The sequence below is a fragment of the Centropristis striata genome, chromosome 11 (assembly GCF_030273125.1).
Source record: "Centropristis striata isolate RG_2023a ecotype Rhode Island chromosome 11, C.striata_1.0, whole genome shotgun sequence".
NCBI classification, from domain to species: Eukaryota; Metazoa; Chordata; class Actinopteri; order Perciformes; family Serranidae; genus Centropristis; species Centropristis striata.
In genome coordinates this window covers 38,110,935-38,131,507 of record NC_081527.1, presented here as the reverse complement: position 1 = coordinate 38,131,507, position 20,573 = coordinate 38,110,935, and the positions used below count along the sequence as shown (strand labels likewise).

General features: G+C 37.8%; 1 protein-coding gene across 1 annotated transcript; it reads right to left on the bottom strand.

Moving 5' to 3' along the window:
- Positions 1-166: 166 nt before the first annotated feature.
- LOC131980324 (protein Niban 1-like) lies at positions 167-19,229 on the bottom strand. Its single transcript, XM_059344541.1, has 15 exons — positions 19,175-19,229; positions 16,090-16,220; positions 15,811-15,948; positions 15,043-15,160; positions 13,592-13,750; positions 8,445-8,560; positions 8,249-8,353; positions 5,745-5,907; positions 4,776-4,957; positions 4,531-4,677; positions 3,924-4,034; positions 2,907-3,014; positions 2,227-2,338; positions 997-1,918; positions 167-681 (listed from the first exon to the last, which is right to left on the bottom strand). The coding sequence occupies exons 1-15, from the start codon at positions 19,227-19,229 to the stop codon at positions 300-302; spliced, it is 2,949 nt and encodes a 982-aa protein (XP_059200524.1). The 3' UTR covers positions 167-299.
- Between the last annotated feature and the right edge of the window lie 1,344 nt (positions 19,230-20,573).

Genomic DNA, 20,573 nt, shown 5'->3' with positions numbered 1-20,573 from the left:
TATATAAATGTGAGAGTAAAGAATGAATTATTGCCATTATAGGTCATAGTTGGTCAAATAGACATGAATTCAGTGATAATAAGGATTTTACAGCTTTATTGGGTAAGTTCATTTATTTCAGGGTTGGCAAAAAAAGAGCAAATGTAAACAGCAGTAAAAAAAAAAAAAAAAGTTGTAGCTTTTATGTAAAACACAATTTTGTCTTCTTTAAAAATGTAGTAGTATAAATGATGCAGTAATAATATAATGTGTCTCCTGTATTCTGTGTACCATTTAAAGAGAGGCTGGAGTATCTGTTCCTATTCTATACTGTTATTGTCCTCAGTGCTGCTGGGACAGGGCCTGACTACTGTCTCCACCTCCGTCACCTCCGTCACTAGTGATCTGATCAGAGCCACGCCGTCCAATGGCAGCTCAGCATCGCTCTCCTCCTGTGATTCTATTGGCCGAGGGCTTCGGAGACCCTCCTCCTCTTTTGCTTTGTCTTCTTTTACTCCACAATCTTCCTCCTCTGCTTCCTCCTCATCGCTGAGTATCTCAGTCTCAACCTCACCACCTTTCTCCTCATCTTGCACCTCCTCCTCTGTCTCGCTGGGCTCTGTGGCGCCTCCTGCTGGTGATCCAGAGGAGCTGCAACCTTCATCACCAGGCTCACCTCCTGACTGGGCCACACCTTTAGATAGATAGATAGATAGATAGATAGATAGAGAGATAGAGAGATATAGATAGATAGATAGATAGATAGAGAGATAGAGAGATAGATAGATAGATAGATAGATAGAGAGATAGAGAGATAGATAGACTTTATTTATCCCAAGCTGGGAAATTACAGTATAGCAGCAGCATTACACACAGAGACAATAACAACACAATTAATTAAATAATTAAATAAAAAGAACAACCTAGGCATACTTCAAGCAATAAAATATAAAAATACAATAAAATGTAATGTAAAAATACAAATAAAGTGTCTAAAGAAGGAGTATGTATTAAGGATTACCTCCTTCCTCCTCTATCTCCTCCTCCTCCTCTTTCTCTTGTCCTGCCACTATCTCTTCAGGTGCGTCTTTGATTCTCTCTTCTTCCTCTTTCTGTTGTTCTTTCACCCTCTCCACCTCCCAGGTGTGTTTTATTTCTCCCGTCAGGTACACAGCTCTGTCGGTGGGCTGCTGCATGGTGGTCTGGACTACAGGAGGAGCTGCAGAACTACAACCAACAGCCTCGCTGAGGGTCCCCAGGCTGATCTGCACTGGACTATCTGTGCAAGGAGGTGAGGGGCGGGGCTCCAGGACAGGTATGGGGTCTTCTGTTACTTCTTCAGAGGTGGAGAGGTCACTGGGTGGTGCAGATTGATCACTTGGGGCACATTCAGCTGTAACATCTGTGGACAGATCAGAGGAGTCTGGGGGAGGATTAGTGGACTCTGCAGGTAGATCTGCTGCTTCAGAGTGAGGCGTGGCTGGGTCTGAAGGCTCAGACTCTGTGGTTGAGCGTATGTCATTTCCAGGCTGGACTTCTTGTTGTGTTTCCTGGCAGGAAGGAGGCTGCTGGCGTCCAGCTTCATCTACCTGTTGAGTTATAACGATGACAGGAGACAGAGGCACGGTGCTCTGAGTGGTACTCGGCTCAGATTTGGCAATAAGATCACTCTGATTGTCACTCTGAGGGGGAACTTCAATGGTGACTGTGTGACCTCCTTCCTCCTCCACAGGAGGAGCAGCTTCTTTAGCCTCACCAGGAGCTGAGGAGGAGGAGGAGGAGGAGGAGGAGGAGGCGTGAGGAGGAGCGGTGGTGGTGGTGGGGCTGTCGGGAGCAGAGCGAGGAGGCGTGTGTCCCAGCAGGCTGTACTGGCTGATGGCCAGGTCTGACGTGTCAATCAGGAGCCTGCTGCTCTTCTGATTGGCTGCATTCTGGACCACTGAGGAGGGAGGGAGGGACAGACAGACAGACAGACAGACAGACAGACAGACAGACAGACAGACAGACAGACAGACAGACAGACAGACAGACAGACAGACAGACAGGTTCCAGTTAACTTTTTTTATTCTGCACATGTTCTATTTCTCAGTAGGTTAAAATCATTGATGGGAAAATAATTCAGATACACACTGTGAAATTACCCCATTACAGTAAAAGTTCTGCATTCATAACTTACTGAAGTAAAAGTAGTGTGTGTGTGTGTGTGTGTGTGTGTGTGTGTGTGTGTGTGTGTGTGTGTGTGCTTACCTGTCTCTATCTCCTTACTGACGATGTTTCTCAGAACATCATCGTAGACGTTACGAACCAGGATAAAACTGCTGTAGTCAGAGAAAATGTACTGCTCGAACTGCTGCAGCTCCTGGAGAGAGACACATGTAACTTTAGGACAACTTTATAAGACTTTATAAGACTTTAGTCCAGTAGTTCTCAACCTTTATGAGTCACAAAATGACTAAAAAAAGACGCAAAATGACCAAAAAAAGCAACAAAATGACTAAAAAAGACACAAAATGACCAAAAAAATACATCAAATCAAGCAAAAAAGGACTCAAATTGACCACAAAATGGCAAAAAAAGACACAAAATGACCCAAAAAAGCAACAAAATGATCTAAAAAGTACACAAAATGACTAAAAAAGACACAAAATGACCAAAAAAAATACATCAAACAATCAAAAAAGGACTCAAATTGACCACAAAATGGCAAAAAAGACACAAAATGACCCAAAAAAGCAACAAAATGATCTAAAAAAGACACAAAATGACCATGCTGACTTCCAAAATGATTTGGCGACCCCCAGAAATCATCTCGCGAACCCAATTGGGGTCCCGACCCCAAGGTTGAGAACAGCTGCTCTATAGGATGATAAAGTGGTGAGATGAGTGTTCCTCTGGTTGTGTAACGCTGTGATGTGTGTGTGACCTACATTCTCCCACTTGGTGTCCATCTTCTTGGTGAGAGCCGGCAGAGTGATCTCCAGCAGAGCCTCCAGGTAGAGTCTCCTCTGGACCAGCCTGCTGTCATAGTCCAGCTGCTGCTCACACACACACACACACACACACACACACACACACACACACACACACACACAGATGCTTTTCATTTACTGAATGCGATTACCATCATCTATTTCATGCTCATATTTAGGCTCATGCTTGTATTTCTATAATTTATTCCAATAGTGTAAGAATCATTTTTTATGTAAATTGCATACCTTATTTTACCTTCTAAATCAACATGTTTTGGGGTTTTTTGCAGATTTTTGACCCGAAACAATTATCAGTTATAGTATCGGCAGTAAAAACATTCGGTAACACTTTACTTGAAGGTATCGTCATAATAGTGACATGATACTGTCATAACTGTGACATGACACAGTCATGAACGTGTAATAAACATTATGTCAATGTCATAAACGTTTATGACTGCTGTCATTAAGTGTCATTCGGTTTTTGTCATGACAAGTTGACATTCCTTGGGTTGTCTTGATTATGACAACTTCACATTAATCAAAGTGACATTACCAGAAAATGTCTTTGTCACGGCAACTTGACATAAACACAAAAATAGATGCATATTTTGGTAATGTCAACTTGCCATGACAAAGAAATTTTCTGGTAATGTCATTTTGAGTAATTTCAAGTTGTCATAATAAGGACATCCCAAACAAATTTAATGTCAAGTTGTCATGACAAAAACCGAATGACACTTAATGACAGCAGTCATAAACGTTTATGACACTGACATAATGTTTATGACACGTTCATGACTGTGTCATGTCACAGTTATGACAGTATCATGTCACTATTATGACGATACCTTCAAGTAAAGTGTTACCAAACATTCTTAAATCAAACTGTCTTTGATGCATGATCTGTAAATCATACAGGGTGGATCTCTTGCTACATTCTTCATGTGATATTGTTTGGTGCAGTGTGTTTACCTTCAGGACTCTTTCTTTAGCTCGTTCCATCTTCACAGGAACCAGAGACGGCTGCAGTCTGGCTGAGGACTTGAGGAACAGCTCCAAGGTGTACACAGCACTGTCCAGCAGCTGCAGACACACAACACGATACGGTTTATCCCCATACTTCAGTCACAATATCATATTATTGCGATTTTAAGCATTTTTGCAATGTGGTGAGTATTGTGATACAATATGTTGGGATTTAACTGTTTCACTGCATTTTGTGTCCACACAATTAAATTCAATCAAGAATTGTTTTGTCCAATCAGAGAGAATTCTCAGTGTATTCATCTGACTTCAGTCTTTTTATTTCTCCACAATGAGAGTCAAACCCACAGACTGACCAACAAAGTATTCAGTCAAACTGAACTGAACTGATATCAAACATGTTGGACGACAACAACTGCAGCATTTTATCAAACTTTCACCAACAACAAGCTTCACTGCTCTGGATTTTTTTGAATAAAAACATGAAAAAGGCAGAACTGTGCAGCGTTATTTCGACAACTTGCTGACACGATATCCTGACCACATGGAGCCTATTATATAGATTCTTTACATCTTCTAGTTTCACTATTTATACCTTCTCCATCTCCAGGTGAGCAGACTGAACCAGTCTCTGGGTGCTGCTCCATCCAAACCGCTGCTTTAAACCCTCCAGCTTCTCCGTCAGGTTCTCCACCTGCCTGTAGCTCTGATCCAGACTGATGGAGCTGAGAGGAGACAGAGCCTGGAGAACACACACACAACCACAACCAGTCAGGAGCTTCAACCAAATTATTATCATAAGAATAATAATAATGGAAATTAAAGGTAAACATCTCTGACCTTCTGCACCTCCTCGGTTCCTCCTCCTGAGTGTGTGAAGGCCTTGTCCATGTGTGTGTGCAGTGTGTGTCTCATGCTCTGGGTTCCTCCTCCGATGGTTTCTGTCAGAGCCTCCAGGATGGAGGACATGAAGGGAGCTACTGACACACTGCACTCTCTCTCTGCTTCCTCACAGATACAACCTGAAATACACACACCAGGGTTAGTACACTGCAACAAAAAGAAAAGTTGGGTGAACTCAAAATTGTTTTTGAGTTCACCCAACTCTGAATTTGAGGTGGATAATAAAAGGAAATAGGACAACGTTTATTGTGACGCACCCAACAAATACGCCAATACAAAAAACTTGAATTAATAAAAAAACTAAACTAAAACTAAACATTTTCAAAAAAAATAAAAACGAATAAAAACTAGCAAACTCACTCTAAAAACTAATGAAAACTATCTGAAAACAAAAATTCACATAAAAACTAAAACTAATGAAAAATCCAAAACTATTATATACACACACACACAAACACACACACACACACACACACACACACACACACACACCAACAAACACTCACACACCAGCACACACAAACACACACACACACACACACACATACTTACATGCACACCAGCAGACATACACAGACACACACGCACACACAAGCGAACACGCACACACACAAGCGAACACGCACACACAGACAAACACGCACATACAGGCACATACACGCGTACACACACACACACACACAATTGAACACACACACACACACATTCACGTAAGGGAAACTGAATGTTTAACAGATAGTAACTGGAATCTTATCAGACAGGAAGCTCAGATTGAAGTCCAAGATATCAGTTTATCAGTTTAACAGCCTTTAAAAACTATGTTTTTCCCCCCATTTTTATTTTATATGCGTGTTCAAACTGCTAAGGGTTAACCCTATAGACTGTATTAAATAGGTTGACCCTTACCTTTGACTTTCTCCTCCAGGAAGTGTTGAGAGGACATGATCTGGTCCAGGTTGGATCTGATCAGCGCCTGATTGGCTGATACTGTCTGACGACACTCTTCTCTCAGAGCCGAAAGACTCTCAGTGAGCTGCTGCAGCACCACGCTGTAGCTCGCCTGCACCGTCTGAAACACACACACATTAGAATAATATATATATATATATATATATATATATACACTACTGGTCAAAAGTTTTAGAACACACCAACTTTTCCAGAATTTCATTGAAAATGATGCAGTTTAATGTCTTAGTGTACTCTGAAATTAATGCACATTTGCAACATTTAAAATTCTTTATTGAGCATGATAGTGTTTTGAAAGTAAAAAAAAGATTCAAAATCACATTTTATGTTGGACTAAAGGACTAAAAAAAGACTCAAAATGTCAAAAGAAGACACCAAAAGACACAAAATGACTAAAAAAAGACACAAAATGTCAAAAGAAGACACCAAAAGACACAAAATGACTAAAAAAAGACACAAAATAACCAAAAAAAGACACAAAATGACTAAAAAAAGACACAAAATGACTTACAAAGACATGAAAAGAATTCAAAAATGGACAAAATAGCCCAAGACTCCATAGAGTTAAGTTGTTAACCCATTTCTTGTTCCCTGAAAAAGGCCTACTTGTATAATTCTGAAATGTACATTATTTTCCAGTTTTGGTTAAGCTTACCTTTTTTTATTTACCTCTGGCAGTTCACCACTTACCTTTGGACCCTTTCAAGCTGTTCATTTGACTTGAACTGCTTGAATTTCAATAAAAAAATGGAAAAATTGGGGTGTTCTAAAACTTTTGACCGGTAGTGTGTATATATATATATATATATAATATACCATAAAACACTGAGATGGAAATGATGGAAAATATCACTATCCACATCTCCGCAAACACTATAAGGAACTATAAGGTGACTCAAATCTTCCTTAAAATCATGTCTAAAACAAATAGAAATGCCATATTTCATCATGTTTTCAACATCATTTCCCACTGTATGAAGTTTGACTGGTGCTTTTTGAATAAGGTAATATGTTGTATCATTCAGTGGTCTAATGACACCTTACCGCATATTTAAAATGATGGTTTTACAGACAAAACGATTATTCAATTTGGGCTACTGTGTACTGGGCTGCTAAAATACTTACATTTTACATTTTACCTGATTTCTAACAATAAATAACAGGACTTATTTCAGCCACAGAGCAGTTTTTAATTCATTTCAAACTTAAATAAATACTTTGTATGCATTTCCTTCTAGATAACTTTTCAGGCTCACAACTGTTTTCTTTCTTTAAACCCTGAAATTATAATATGTCCTCTATTTTTGGTATAAATATCAGACCATTAATAATTATGTTAATACTAATTTACTTCTCCTTCATGTGCGTGAGTAACCCTGGTTACTAAACTGTGATATCCAAATCTGCACGACAACTGGAGCCTCAGAAAGGCAAAATAACAGAAGCACAAGGCCAAACTGAAAATATATTTGTTGATCAGAGCACTAGAAAGCCCAGGCAGAGCCATAAATACTTCTTTGAATGTATGAATGGTTCTCTGTTATCAGATCAGCAGGGGAAGTTCAGCTGAGCAGCAGTCACATGAAGCTCTGCCAATAATTTTACTGTTTTTTGATTTTACCATAGAAACATAGAAACTTTTACCATGGAAAAGTTAACAGAAGGATTAATGAGCAAAAAATGATGGGAACTTGACTCATGTCTGTGAATGTGAGAGGTAAAATTGTTAATGTGAGAGGTAAAATTGTTAATGTGAGGGGTAAAATTGTGAATGTGAGAGGTAAAATTGTGAATGTGAGGGGTAAAATTGTTAATGTGAGAGGTAAAACTGAATGTGAGGGGTAAAACTGTGAATGTGAGGGGTAAAACTGTGAATGTGAGGGGTAAAACTGCATTTGAGAGGTAAAACTCAATGTGAGAGGTGAAATTGTCCAGCACAAGCCTTTATTCTGGACAGAACGCTAGGTTGAATTTGAGCCTTCTGCACATTTTGTTATTATCATTATTACAATTATTATTATCATTACTATTTTATTCATTATTATTATTATTATTATCATTATCATTATTATTATTATTATTATTATCTACTAAACTTCTGGTATTGTGACAATCTCAAAACCTGGACAATGAATTAAAAACGATCTAGGTGGATAGACGCCACTAGATTTTGAGTGAATTGATCCTTTAAAATGAAATCACAACATTGACACATGTACTGTCTGCTGTCTGCATTAATAGATCAGCACACATTAAAGACCTAAAACAAAAGAGTCACTATATATATATATATATATATATATATATATATTTTTTTTTTTACAACCAGCAGGGCCGATGATGGAAGACTTTCCTGTCAAACACCATCTGAACTGGACGGCGTCCCTCTTAGCCTGTTTGTGTTGTTGTGTTGTTGTTGTGTTGTTGTTAGTTTAACTCACTGCCAGCCACTGCTGGATCCTTTCACTCTTCTTGCCCTTAAGTCTGGACTGAAGCTGACTCTGTAACCATGGCAACACCTCCTCCATCACCTGGGCGGCTAGCACCTGTACCAATGCAAACACCAACAATTAACAAACAAACAAACAAACAACCACAAACAGTCAGAAAGCTGAAGTGTGACGTTGGTTGACTGACTTGTTCCTGAGTCCCCAGAAGCTTTTCCCAGGATTCATAGCTTCCTTTGTGCTGCCGGTAGAGTCGGAGGGCGTGGACGTACGCCTCGCTCTCATAGGACCAATCACACCACGGCTCTGCAGGAAGGGGAGGAGTCACATCTGAGACCTCTAAACACTTAATAGGACTACTAAATAGTACTAAATACTGGCAAATTCCAAATTTCAACCCTAGAGAATATTGGAGGATATTATATACAGCCAGAATGTGTAAAAAAAAACCATAGGACCCGGGGGAGGGGGGTGATATTTTGAGAAAAAAAGTTTACGAGATTAAAGTGGTGAATCTACGAGAAAAAATGTGCAGATTTATGAGATTTAAAGTGGTGAATCTGTGAGAAAAAAGTTGTTTTTTCACGCAGATTTGCTACTTTTTTTCTCGTAAATTTGCCACTTTTTTCTCTAAATATTATTTTTTGTGAATGTGAGATAAAATTGTTAATGTGAGAGGTAAAGTTCCTGTGTATGTGAGAGGGAAGAATGACACGCCCCTCATAGGGTGGCATGCTACTTTATCACCATGAACACACACACACACACACACACACACACCGTTACATTAACATAACATTAACCAGTTATTTTAAAAATGGATTATGACCTATTTCCTGTGAAGCCAACCAAAGACCGCTCGCATCGTTTTCTACTCTCACTTCCTGTCATCTCTCTCCTGTCGGTTAGCTGATAAAGGGCAGAAATACCACAAAAAGATAAACAATTTATTAATTATCTTTTCATATTTGACTGAAGATGTAAATCCTCAGAAGGTTCATATCTTTAGTAGGAACCATGGGCTTGTATCAGAGAGCCACTGGAATATTATATATAAATAATATTAGAAAGTACTGACAGATAGACTAACACACTGTTAGTCTTTAAAATCTCTATAGAGTAAATGTTATTGTAGCGGCACTCCGTCTGGTCTTCCTTCTTAACGTCGCCACTTCTAGAGTCAGTCGATAAAAACACTCTTTTTCCACGCGAGCGACGAGACATGACAACTTCTTTGTCTTTTAAAATGTTTACTTAAAAACAACAAAGTAAATTACAGGTCTGACGCACGGTCAACAGACTGTGTTGCTTCCAACATGTTCTGACTAAAAACAAAACTTAAGATACACAGTCAGTTACCATAGTTACCACTATATAGTGACATCACAATGTAAAATTTAAAGCATAGAAACACCCTTTAAACATTTCTAATTGTATATTTTAAACTAATGTACTCTTAGCATTGCATGAATTACAATGAAATTATTATCATTCATTTTTAACTGTTTTTAACTTAAATTATTATTGATGAACTGGCCCTTATTGGCCCTTACAGTTATTATTATATATGATAGCTCAGTGATATCTTGTGTTTTTATTTAGTTTGTACCATTGTTTTAGTTTCTATATGCCGTCACTTCTATTTCTACAGTTCAGCCTGTACAGTTATTAGTCTTCTTGGTGTTTTGGTGTTTTGGTGTTGCTAGGTTTCACATCTCTAATTTTTTCACATTCTCATGTTCCGTTATTACTTTGTTGTATTTCTGTTGTGGTCTTCTTCCCCTTAAGGCCTGTGGGCATTTTTTTTTTCACTTGTTGCAGAGGAAATTTGAGGAAACGAAAGCTTCACTAATAATTCACTATTACACCATCAGTATGAATCACACAGTGCAGCTAAACTGAGGAAGGCAGCATGAATTCATTTCCTCACTGATGTCACTGACATGTGATGCTTGAATGGTTAAAGTTCTCCAGGAACTCTGTTTGTGCATGAAGTAAAAAAACAGTAATTTAGTTGATTCATCATCTAAAACTGCTGAAAACTAGTTTCATCAAAACTGAATTTCTTGGTTTATTCAAGCTGAACATCTCCTACATTTAACATCACTTCATAAAGTTGCTTATGTCTGGAAAAAAAAGCCTATTTAGACATCCAGCAGGCATGAAGCAACATTAGCATTCATGCTAATTAATGTACAAATAATGAAAACATCTGCCTGTAAAATAAGCTGATGACAGAAAGGTTGGGGCCATAAAACTGAAACAATTACAACACAATACTAACTTGGGTGAAAAAGACATTATTGTTTTTTGTGGAAGCTCCCCATTTACTTTTAATTTTATCAGTTAAAATAAATCAGAAGGTATTGTCAACACTGACTTTTTTTTCAAATTTCAAATTTTGGACATTTCAAAATATGTTTTTCTGTTATTTCTGGAAAAGCCACCCTAAACAAGTATCAACAGACTATATTAAGACCATTTTGAGAGTATCGGGACATTTAAAAAAAAAAAATTCACTTAAAATTTTGACATTTTGGACATCCCATAATATGGTGCTTTTTCTTTCATTTCTGGTTCTGGTTCATTTATGCTCCAATATGCATCAACAGACTATAATCGACCCATTTTAAGCAATTTTAGGCATTTTAAAATTCAACCATTTTTGATAAAAATCAACATGCTACAGTATGACTTGATGAGGGGTGTTTTTATGTCATTTCTGACCATATTATGTTCTAATATGTTTCAACAGACCATAATTGATCCAAGTACATAAAATGACTTTTTAATGAGACAGTATAATGAATTTTTCAAGACTCAAAATTCACAAAAATCAAACCAAAACCCTTCTGTCTTCTCATCAGTCTCCTATCACACTGAGCTAGAATGTTTTTATTCTGGAACATTTTTGGATGTATTGTAGTATTACAATGACCAACAAGCTATTTTAAATAATTTTAGGCATTTTTTGACAAACAACAGAATGACCATATTTTGAATTTTTTTCAACATACTATAGTTTGACTTTTTTCACATTTTGACATCTCAAAATAAGGGTTTTTTTGTTTTGTTTTTCTGGGGAAAAAAAGATACTATTGCATGCATCGGGACTTTTTCAGGAAATATTTCGACATCTCACATCATGCAGTCATTTTTGGCAACAAGCGGAACCATCTCCAGTGTTTTGAGTCAAAGAACTTTATTTCCAAGACGTTTTATAACTCCTCTAATCGTTTATTATCTGTGAAACAGTCCCTGCTGGCCAGATCTGGTTGTTTCCTGTAGCTGCTGAACATCACGGTGCAGATGTGACATGCTGTGTTTTCACAACCGTATGACATAACGTTAAGTTAAGGGGCTGCTTTTGCTTTGTATCCTAGCTAACCACACAGGAAGTCAACAGTATTAATATCTTTAGCTGTTGCCGCAGCAACTGCCATCACATGAGTGACACATTGAAACAGAGCCACCCAGCAAAGGGCATTCTGGTACAGACGAACGCTTTCTAAAAAAGTGTTCACTCATTGGAAGTCTAACACCACCAGGATGCTTGTTATCTGTCAAATAACTCAGTTTAAATAACAAGCTTCACTAGTCATTATCAAAGCTCTTTGCCAAGTACTTAGTTGGTATTTTTGTCATAATGAACTGCTCCTAATTGAAATTTAAATGATTAAATTAACATCACAACACAGGTTTCTGGACTTATTTGCCTTGTTTATTATTAAAATATGTTGTTTCTCATATGTTTTATCAACATGATTATGATCAGGGGATTTAGTAAACATGCTGTAACTATTTCTTGATGAACAACTGGAAGCTGCCTGAAGTCAGTGGTCCCAGCTGACATTTGTCAAGAAACACCTCTAAACCATAACTTTAAAAAAAAAAAAAGGTTAAAAAGCTTTAAAAGGTGTTCATTGGTATGTTTTTTTTCACGAGAGGAACAGTGGTGGTCGAGTCAGGAAACTGACTTCAAGGGAGGAAATCGTCTGACTGTTAACGTGAATTTTGTACGAAAAATATGATGCTTACGAGATGAATGTGATTAAATCATTTAGGATTTGCATGCAATTCAACAACTTAGCATGCATTAGATTCATTCATGCTGAGATAAAAGTGTTTAAAAACTTTGTTACTTTCCGCCACTGCAAATGTGTGACTGCAGGCCGCCTGATAGGGGGCCAACTTTATTTATTTACTAGTGTTATTTCAACCCAAATAAACCAAGTTGACCCAACCAAACTGCTTTAAGTTAGAACAACAGAAGAAGAAATCAGTTCAGTCATGTGGAAATCCTTTCCACGATTTCATTATGTCCATTCAAAGAGTTTGAATGAAATGAGTTTGAAATGAGTTTTCCTGAATATTGTGAGTGACTCATAAATATCAAAGTTTTAAAATGTACGCTAAGATTAGGCACCATAAGCTACCGGCCATACAGACCAAAAGCAGTGAGTACAGTTAATTTGATGCTGATGAATTAGAATAAGAAGTTGAATTGATCTTCTCTGAAAAGTTTCATACACAATTCAAGTATTTTTCACATGTGAGACTGGCATCAATATTCACTCTTGGAAACAAAGTGAATTTCTGAAAATGTCTGAACTCTTGTTGCCTGAAGGGCATCAGAGAGACAGAGATTCACTCACATCTGGGTTTTTTCCCCCAGATTTGAATATTTCCTCATTTTCAGCTATTTCTTGCATTCCTGTCCAGAAACTACCCCCAACTTGCAGAGGATGTGAGTTGTTTTATGAGTCACTTTGCCCTACACACAGGTCTGTATGTGACACTTTGCTCGGGGCTCTTCGCCTGCTCTCTTCTTCTTCTTCACGCCTGTTTTCAAACACGTGGCCTCATAACAACATTGCTTTTACTTCACTCATTTAATTTAAAGGACTGTGAATAGATATCTAGCTGTTCATCGACGATACAGTGGAATTTATTTACTTGCTGACAAATACTGTTCCTCTAACACATTGCCCTCACAATCACAAAATTGCATTTTACTTTTTTACCCTTTTATTTGTCTTTTTTTTTTATCTCTAACTCTGTTTTGGATTGAGTTTTTATTACTATTTTATTCTATTTTATTTTATTGTTTTCCTTTTTTTTTAGTATTTTATTTTTTTTATTGTTTTTATTTATACCCAGTTGTGTATGATTGATTCTATTTTAATAACTGTACAGCACTTTGGTCAACTGAGGTTGTTTTTGAATGTGCTCTATAAATAAACTTTGACTTGCATTGACCAATCGTGGTCAGCCATATATTATGTGAGGTTCTGACCTGGTCTTGTTAATGTGATCGTGTGTGTGTTTTATTTTTACCCAGGTTGCCGTGCCTGATGCAGGTCTTGAGGGCAGACAGAAAGTCATCTCGCTCCTTCTCTTGTTGGAACAGGAAGCAGCTGTGGCCCATGTAAGGCAGGTGCAGATACACAGCGAGCACAGAGGAAGAAGAGGCCGAGGAAGAGTCCTCCTTCACTCCTGAACACACACACACACACACACACACACACACACACAGCAGTGTTACAGAAGTGGGCTTGACTGTATTTTCTCTGAACCGTGAATTCAGAATCAGAATCGGAATCAGAATCAGAATGACTTTATTAGTCCCTTGAAGGGAGATTTGTTTTGCAGCAGGACACACAAGACGAGGTACACAACGATAACATAATAAGACCCAATAAATATCTATTAAAACACAGTCAAAGAAACGCCATACGCATATATAAAATCACTGACACATGTTTGTTGCAGAGCTGATACCACTAAATCAGGGGTCTCAAACTCAAATTACCTGGGGGCCACTGGAGGCAGTATCAAAATGACCAAAAAAAGAGAAAAAATTACTAAAAAGAAAAAAGACACAAAATGACAGAAAAAAAACTAAATTACTTAAAAAAGACACAAAATGACACAAAAAAAGACACAAAATTACTAAAAAAAGACACAAATTATTAAAAAAAGACACAAAATGACCAAAAAAGACACAAAATGACAAAAAATTACAGAAAAAAACTAAATTACTTAAAAAAGACACAAAATGACACAAAAAAAGACACAAAATTACTAAAAAAAGACACAAATTATTAAAAAAAGACACAAAACGACCAAAAAAGACACAAAATGACAAAAAATTACAGAAAAAAACTAAATTACTTAAAAAAGACACAAAATGACCAAAAAAGACACAAAATTACTAAAAAAGACACAAAATTATTATAAAAAAGACACAAATTGACAGAAAAAAACCTAAATTACTTCAAAAAGACACACAATGACCAAACTTTCATATCAAGGTGGGGGCCACAAAATATCATCACGAGGGCCGCAATTGGCCCGCGGGCCGCGAGTTTTAGACCCATGCCCTAAATGGAGAGTTACTACCTAGTGTAGGTAAAAAGTGCAATGTGCAGATGTGCAAGAAACAGACTGGTGAAGATGAGCAGTTAGAGGGCTACTTTCTATTAGTTAAATAAATGTCAGTTGGTATAAATGAGACCTGGAGTCTTTTAGTCCTCCACCTAGGGGCCCTGAGACGACGGCCTGAGGGCAAGAGCTCTAATCATTGTGAAGAAGATGATCAGGACAATCCATGATGGCGCTAGCCTTCCTCAGGACCTGTCTGTTATACAGGGACATAACACCTTCCTGCCCACTTCCAGCAGTATTGACCAGCCTACCAAGGCCATTCTTGTTGGTAGTAGAATGAACTGTGAACCAGCATGCGATATTGTTGGTACTACTATAAGGAATAAATTAATTAATTCTACCGTTGAGGATTCCTGCACAGGTGTGCTCCAGGTGAGCTCTGGACTCCTTCTCTGAGGAGAACACGCTGGCCCCGACCGGCTGCAGCACCAACTTGGCCGGACATCCACGACTCAGAGTCTAGAGGTGGAAACACAGACAGCATACACTACCGGTCAAAAGTTTTAGAACAGCCCAATTTTTCCAGTTTTTTATTGAAATTCAAGCAGTTCAAGTCAAATGAACAGCTTGAAAGGGTCCAAAGGTAAGTGGTGAACTGCCAGAGGTAAATAAAAAAAGGTAAGCTTAACCAAAACTGGAAAATAATGTACATTTCAGAATTATACAAGTAGGCCTTTTTCAGGGAACAAGAAATGGGTTAACAACTTAACTCTATGGAGTCTTGGGCTATTTTGTCCATTTTTGAATTCTTTTCATGTCTTTGTAAGTCATTTTGTGTCTTTTTTGGTCATTTTGTGTCTTTTTTTAGTCATTTTGTGTCTTTTGGTGTCTTTTTTTTGGTCATTTTGTGTCTTTTTTTAGTCATTTTGTGTCTTTTTTTAGTCCTTTAGTCCAACATAAAATGTGATTTTGAATCTTTTTTTTACTTTCAAAACACTATCATGCTCGATAAAAATTTTAAATGTTGCAAATGTGCATTAATTTCACTGAGACATTAAACTGCATCATTTTCAATTAAATTCTGGAAAAGTTGGTGTGTTCTAAAACTTTTGACCAGTAGTGTATATTTATTTATATGTTGAGAGAGGATGTGTATGTGCAAGTGTCACCTCCAGGTTTTCATGTATTTCCACTTTGTAGTCTCTCCTCAGGACGACGTATCTCTCTTTGCATTTCTTTCCCTGCTCATGCCAGCAAGAGAACTTCACACTGCCTTGGTACAGCACCTCCTCTGGATTATACTGTGGCTAAACACACACACACACACACACACACACACACACACACACACACACAAACAGACTTACTGATGTAACTTCTAACTTAACGTCTTGATTGATGATTATTGCGTGTTGTTTGATTGACAGATTTGCAGGAGCAGCTCCTACCCGTTTTGTGAGCAATAGGCTCCTCCCCTCTTTCTTAGGCTCCACCTCCTGGTGTACATGTCCAATGTAGCTTGCAGAATATTGCAGTCTGTAAAACTCACTGAAGCTCTGGAACGTGCTGTCAACAAGCCCTGGATACACACAGAAACATGGACATTAAAAAAAGAAGATGTTTTTATCTCGATATGCCTGGTCCCTTTAAAATGTTATTTCTTCCATCTCAAAAGTGAATAATCAGCTTGTTAATTTATTGCAAGAAACCTTTGTTACGTGGTTACAGTAAGTGATAGATTTTGCCTTAACATCTGCGGGTTTGAAAATTATACTTTCTTTTAAAAAATGCACCAACGCTAGGCATCACAGAGTATAAACTTTTCGACAATCCTTGAATGCATCATGTGTGTAATCAGGGCCGGCTCTAGGCGACATAGGCGGTCGCCAAGAGCGCCATCTGCTCGAGGGGCGCCACCAGTCACATTCGAGGGAGAAAAAAAAAAAAAAAATGTATATATAATAATTTTCCCATTGTCGCCCTCCTTTTGTGTTCTGTCTTGAAAATAATAAATATTAAAAAAAAATAAAGAAACAGATAAACAATGACATTTTTGTCACTTGTGGTGCTGAGTCATGTGACGTGTGGTCATTGCCTTGCCCCCCTTTAGACGGTCAGACCGGTGTCACAGAGGTCAGGTTACGTCAAGTGACAGACACGTTATGTTTTGATAAATCTTGCAGGTGATGTAAGCTCTCTTGTGCGCGGTATCAAAAAAGAAGAAAAGAGGAGGAGGAGAAGAAGACCCAATCTTTTTTTAAATGCCGTTTTTGTGAAGACGTTTCATTTGTATTAGCTTGCTAGCTAGGTTGAAATAACCAACGCTAGCTTAACACAGTTAAGCACATTTTTCTCGGGGTTTGCACTTTCATTGTCTCTCTTGTCTCTAACTTTGTTAGCGTCTCCAGCTGGGCTTCTTTGCGAATTTAGTCGGAAGTTAATCATTTTATAGATAGACTGTTGTATTATATAGCTGGTTGGCACCATGGGCAAACAAAAATGGGTGTTCCACCCTCCGTGAAACAGCAAGTGGAGCTGTTAAACACCAATGGATCTCGCCGAGGGCACCAGATGGGCTAGAGCCGGCCCTGTGTGTGATAGGTAACCAAACGAATTTTGATATTTCTTCAAAATCACTTTTTTCTAAATAAACCGTTTAGAATAACCAGATCCTGACATGACAAATATTCCCTGAAAATCAGACAGAACAGCAGGCTGTTTACACAGAGCAGAGAGGAGAGGACAAGACACAGTGTGATAAGAGGCTTGAAAATGTAAATAATTCAATCAGTATAGTATGTGGAATCCCCATTTCCTCCCCCTAATATTCATGATACTTGGAAAGTGTTGTATATATAGATAACATTTCATTCCATGTTTAAAAAAATACTATAGCAAAGAAATTCACCTTTCACTCTTTGTTCACATTTTTTTAATGATTTCTGACATTAAAAATGTTATTATACTGCACAAAAGACACAAGTTGTACCCACTTCTAGCCATGATTGTGCTGATTCCATAGAGCTGCAAGACTTTTTCAGACCCGTTTTCAGACCCAATCCTCTGTTAACTGTGCTTTATTTTTTGATTGTGATGTTTGGAAGAGATTGATTAATAAAGTTTTGACTTTATCTGTCAAGAATAAATCAAATTGTCACAATCAATTCATGGAGAGAGGTCAAAAATATTTTGAGCGACCGTGTATTAAAGCTGCACAAATCTATAAGTGTGATTTCAAGTCCCCCTCTGGACACATTAGACACAAGTATGTAAAATACTCTGATACATTAGTATGTAAAAAACTCTGATACATTACTGTTTTAGTTCACTTTCATTAACCTTGCTTCTTATTTTCACATTGCTGGTGAACATAGTGACGTGTTTTGCAGATATTCTTTCTTTGGTTAGCCATAACAGCTCTGTATGCTGATAATGTATCCATGTTGTGTTTTCAGTTTGTATCACTCCAAGTGTCCAAAAAAAAAAAAAAAAAACTAATGCAGCATTAAAGTGCATCACTCAGGCGTCTCTAGGTGAGAAGGTGACGTATTTACCGCAGTTGTGGAGTATTCTGGGCGCTTACTTCAGTAAAAGTACTAACACCACACTGTGAAATTACTCCACTACAAAGGTCCTATACAATTAAACTTGCCTTGCCTTACAGGGTCTGTATGAGTTATGTTATATGTCAAATATCTGTTTTTCTGTTAGAAGAGGTGGATTAATGAACTCCCTGACCTGGAGGAGCTTGATGTGTCTTCTTGTGGATTCGTCATAATCTGTTGTTTATCATTTTGTTTACAGTGTATGTCCATGAACACACCATCGCTGGCTCACTAGTCTGTAGCCGGACTTTTATCTTTCACACTGACACACACACACACACACACACACACCCTCATACAGATCAGACAACCCATAATAGTGTAATAGTTGGAAATGGCTGTAATTACATTCTGGGAGATTAGTGACAGGATGTTTCTGAGCTGATAACATGTATGGGAATGTACACGTATGAATAAGTAAAACCACTCACATAGGACACCATCGTGGTTAAAACTGTTATATTCACTTTAGAGTTAACTTAGAAGAATAACTTATCATTTGTGATTACAGCATAAAACTCATTTTTATTCATAACACATTCAAAGAGAAAATAAAGTCATGCTAACTGTCCTGGTGGTAAATATAAAGAACCACAGGGTCTTCACTTTGAATCATCAGGGACCTTTGCAGCATGTCACAACCCCTCCCAGGGTTTCCTGTCTATCACTTTGCTAAAACAAACTAACATTAAGAAAATGATTATGTACAATACAATACAGTACACTACAACACCACCACCATACAGCCCCAAAAATCACCGTATTGAATAAACTTTGACACTCTGACAGTGTCAATGAGTGTCAAACAGTCGTAAGCCAGCATGGAAAATTTGGAATTTGAGGTTTTTAGGATCCCCGGGCGACTCACAAAAAGTGTCCAAAGCTGCAGAATAAACCACGAAACAAAGAAGTGATGTCTTAGTTTTACCTTTGATGTTGCTGATTTTAGCCTCATCCAACAAGCCAGAGGAAGATGCTCCCATAATGTATTTATATATTTCCCTCTTCTCAAATGAAAAGCTCAGCTCAGTTATCAGTACATGAACACACAGGAAACCTATAAGCTGCACATGTCAACTTAATGAGCTCTCCGATGTGTCAAGAGCTTTTTTTTTTTCAGCGCATTTCCTCTGTGAGTCGGTCTGTGTGTGTGTGTGTGTGTGTGTGTGGTGAGCTGGGCGGTCCTGCTGGTGAACATGCTGATATCTGTCACCAACTACAACATCACACACACAGTGTCACAGCCTCCCTAATAGCGCCATCTGCTGGTGAACACATGGAAGGGAAGATATCTCTTGTTACTCAGAAATGACGTCATATTAGACTTCCCTAATACCAAAGTAATGAACATAAACAGTATAAACACACTGTTGGCAATTCAACTTTCACAGTGTTTTTATGCTGTTTTGTGTCATCGTTTGGTTTCTTCTGCAACCTGTCTGACAACAGTGTATTACTGAATCATCATCAGTGTATTTGAATGTGTCGTAGACTCAGAAGTCTAATGAGTCTAATTGCGCACTGTAAAAAAAAATCTGTTTAATTTACGGTAAAATACCGGCAGCTGTGGTTGCCAGAACTTCACCGTAAAAATTACAGTGAATGGATTTTCTCTTCTAAATTTAAACCAGCAAAAACTGTAATTTAGACTGAATATTCCCGTTATTTTTAGGGTCATTGTGTCATTAATTCACACATCATGGTATTTCTCCATAAATTATTTTTTTTTACAGCAAAACTGTGTGTTTCTTCCAGTTTATGTCAGAAAAAAGTAAAAGTTTTGTGCTATTCTTTGATTTACGGTAATTAAAAGAGTCTAATATGGTGATATAGAATTTTTAATTTTATGCCCTATTTCTGAAGTATTGACAGTGTTTTACTGTTATTTCTACAATTTTTTTTTACAGTGTATAAGTGCAGGTCCATTTAAAAAAAAACATTTTTTTTTACAGTAGAAAACCCACTCACTGTATTTTTTACGGGGATATTCTGGCAACCACAGCTGCCAGTATTTTACCGTAAATTAAACAGATTATTTTTTACAGTGTGGCAGGACCATAGACCTTTTTCACTGCAGACATTTGAAATGTTCAGCAGGGTAAACACTTGTTTGTGGATCAGTCTACATGTCTGAGTATCCCATGGCTGTGTGAATGTTTTTTACTTACTGATTGGTACCTTGTATGGTTATGGGGAAACTCATGTGGCTTCCAGTTAAAGTTTAGCCTTTTGCAAATTAGGGACGCCTAGCATATATGCACTCAGCTGCCCCTGATCACCAATCAGGCCAGTATATAAACCCCTGCTTCACACACTCACTGCCAGAT

Excerpts from the sequence above, each read along its gene's own strand:
- LOC131980324 (XM_059344541.1), bottom strand. The coding sequence starts at position 19,229 with ATGGGAGCATCTTCCTCTGGCTTGTTGGATGAGGCTAAAATCAGCAAC. Across the intron at positions 4,958-5,744 it reads CCTGGAGGAGAAAGTCAAAG|GTTGTATCTGTGAGGAAGCA; the intron begins GTAAGGGTCAAC and ends TGTGTATTTCAG. Across the intron at positions 1,919-2,226 it reads CAGTAAGGAGATAGAGACAG|TGGTCCAGAATGCAGCCAAT; the intron begins GTAAGCACACAC and ends CTCCCTCCTCAG.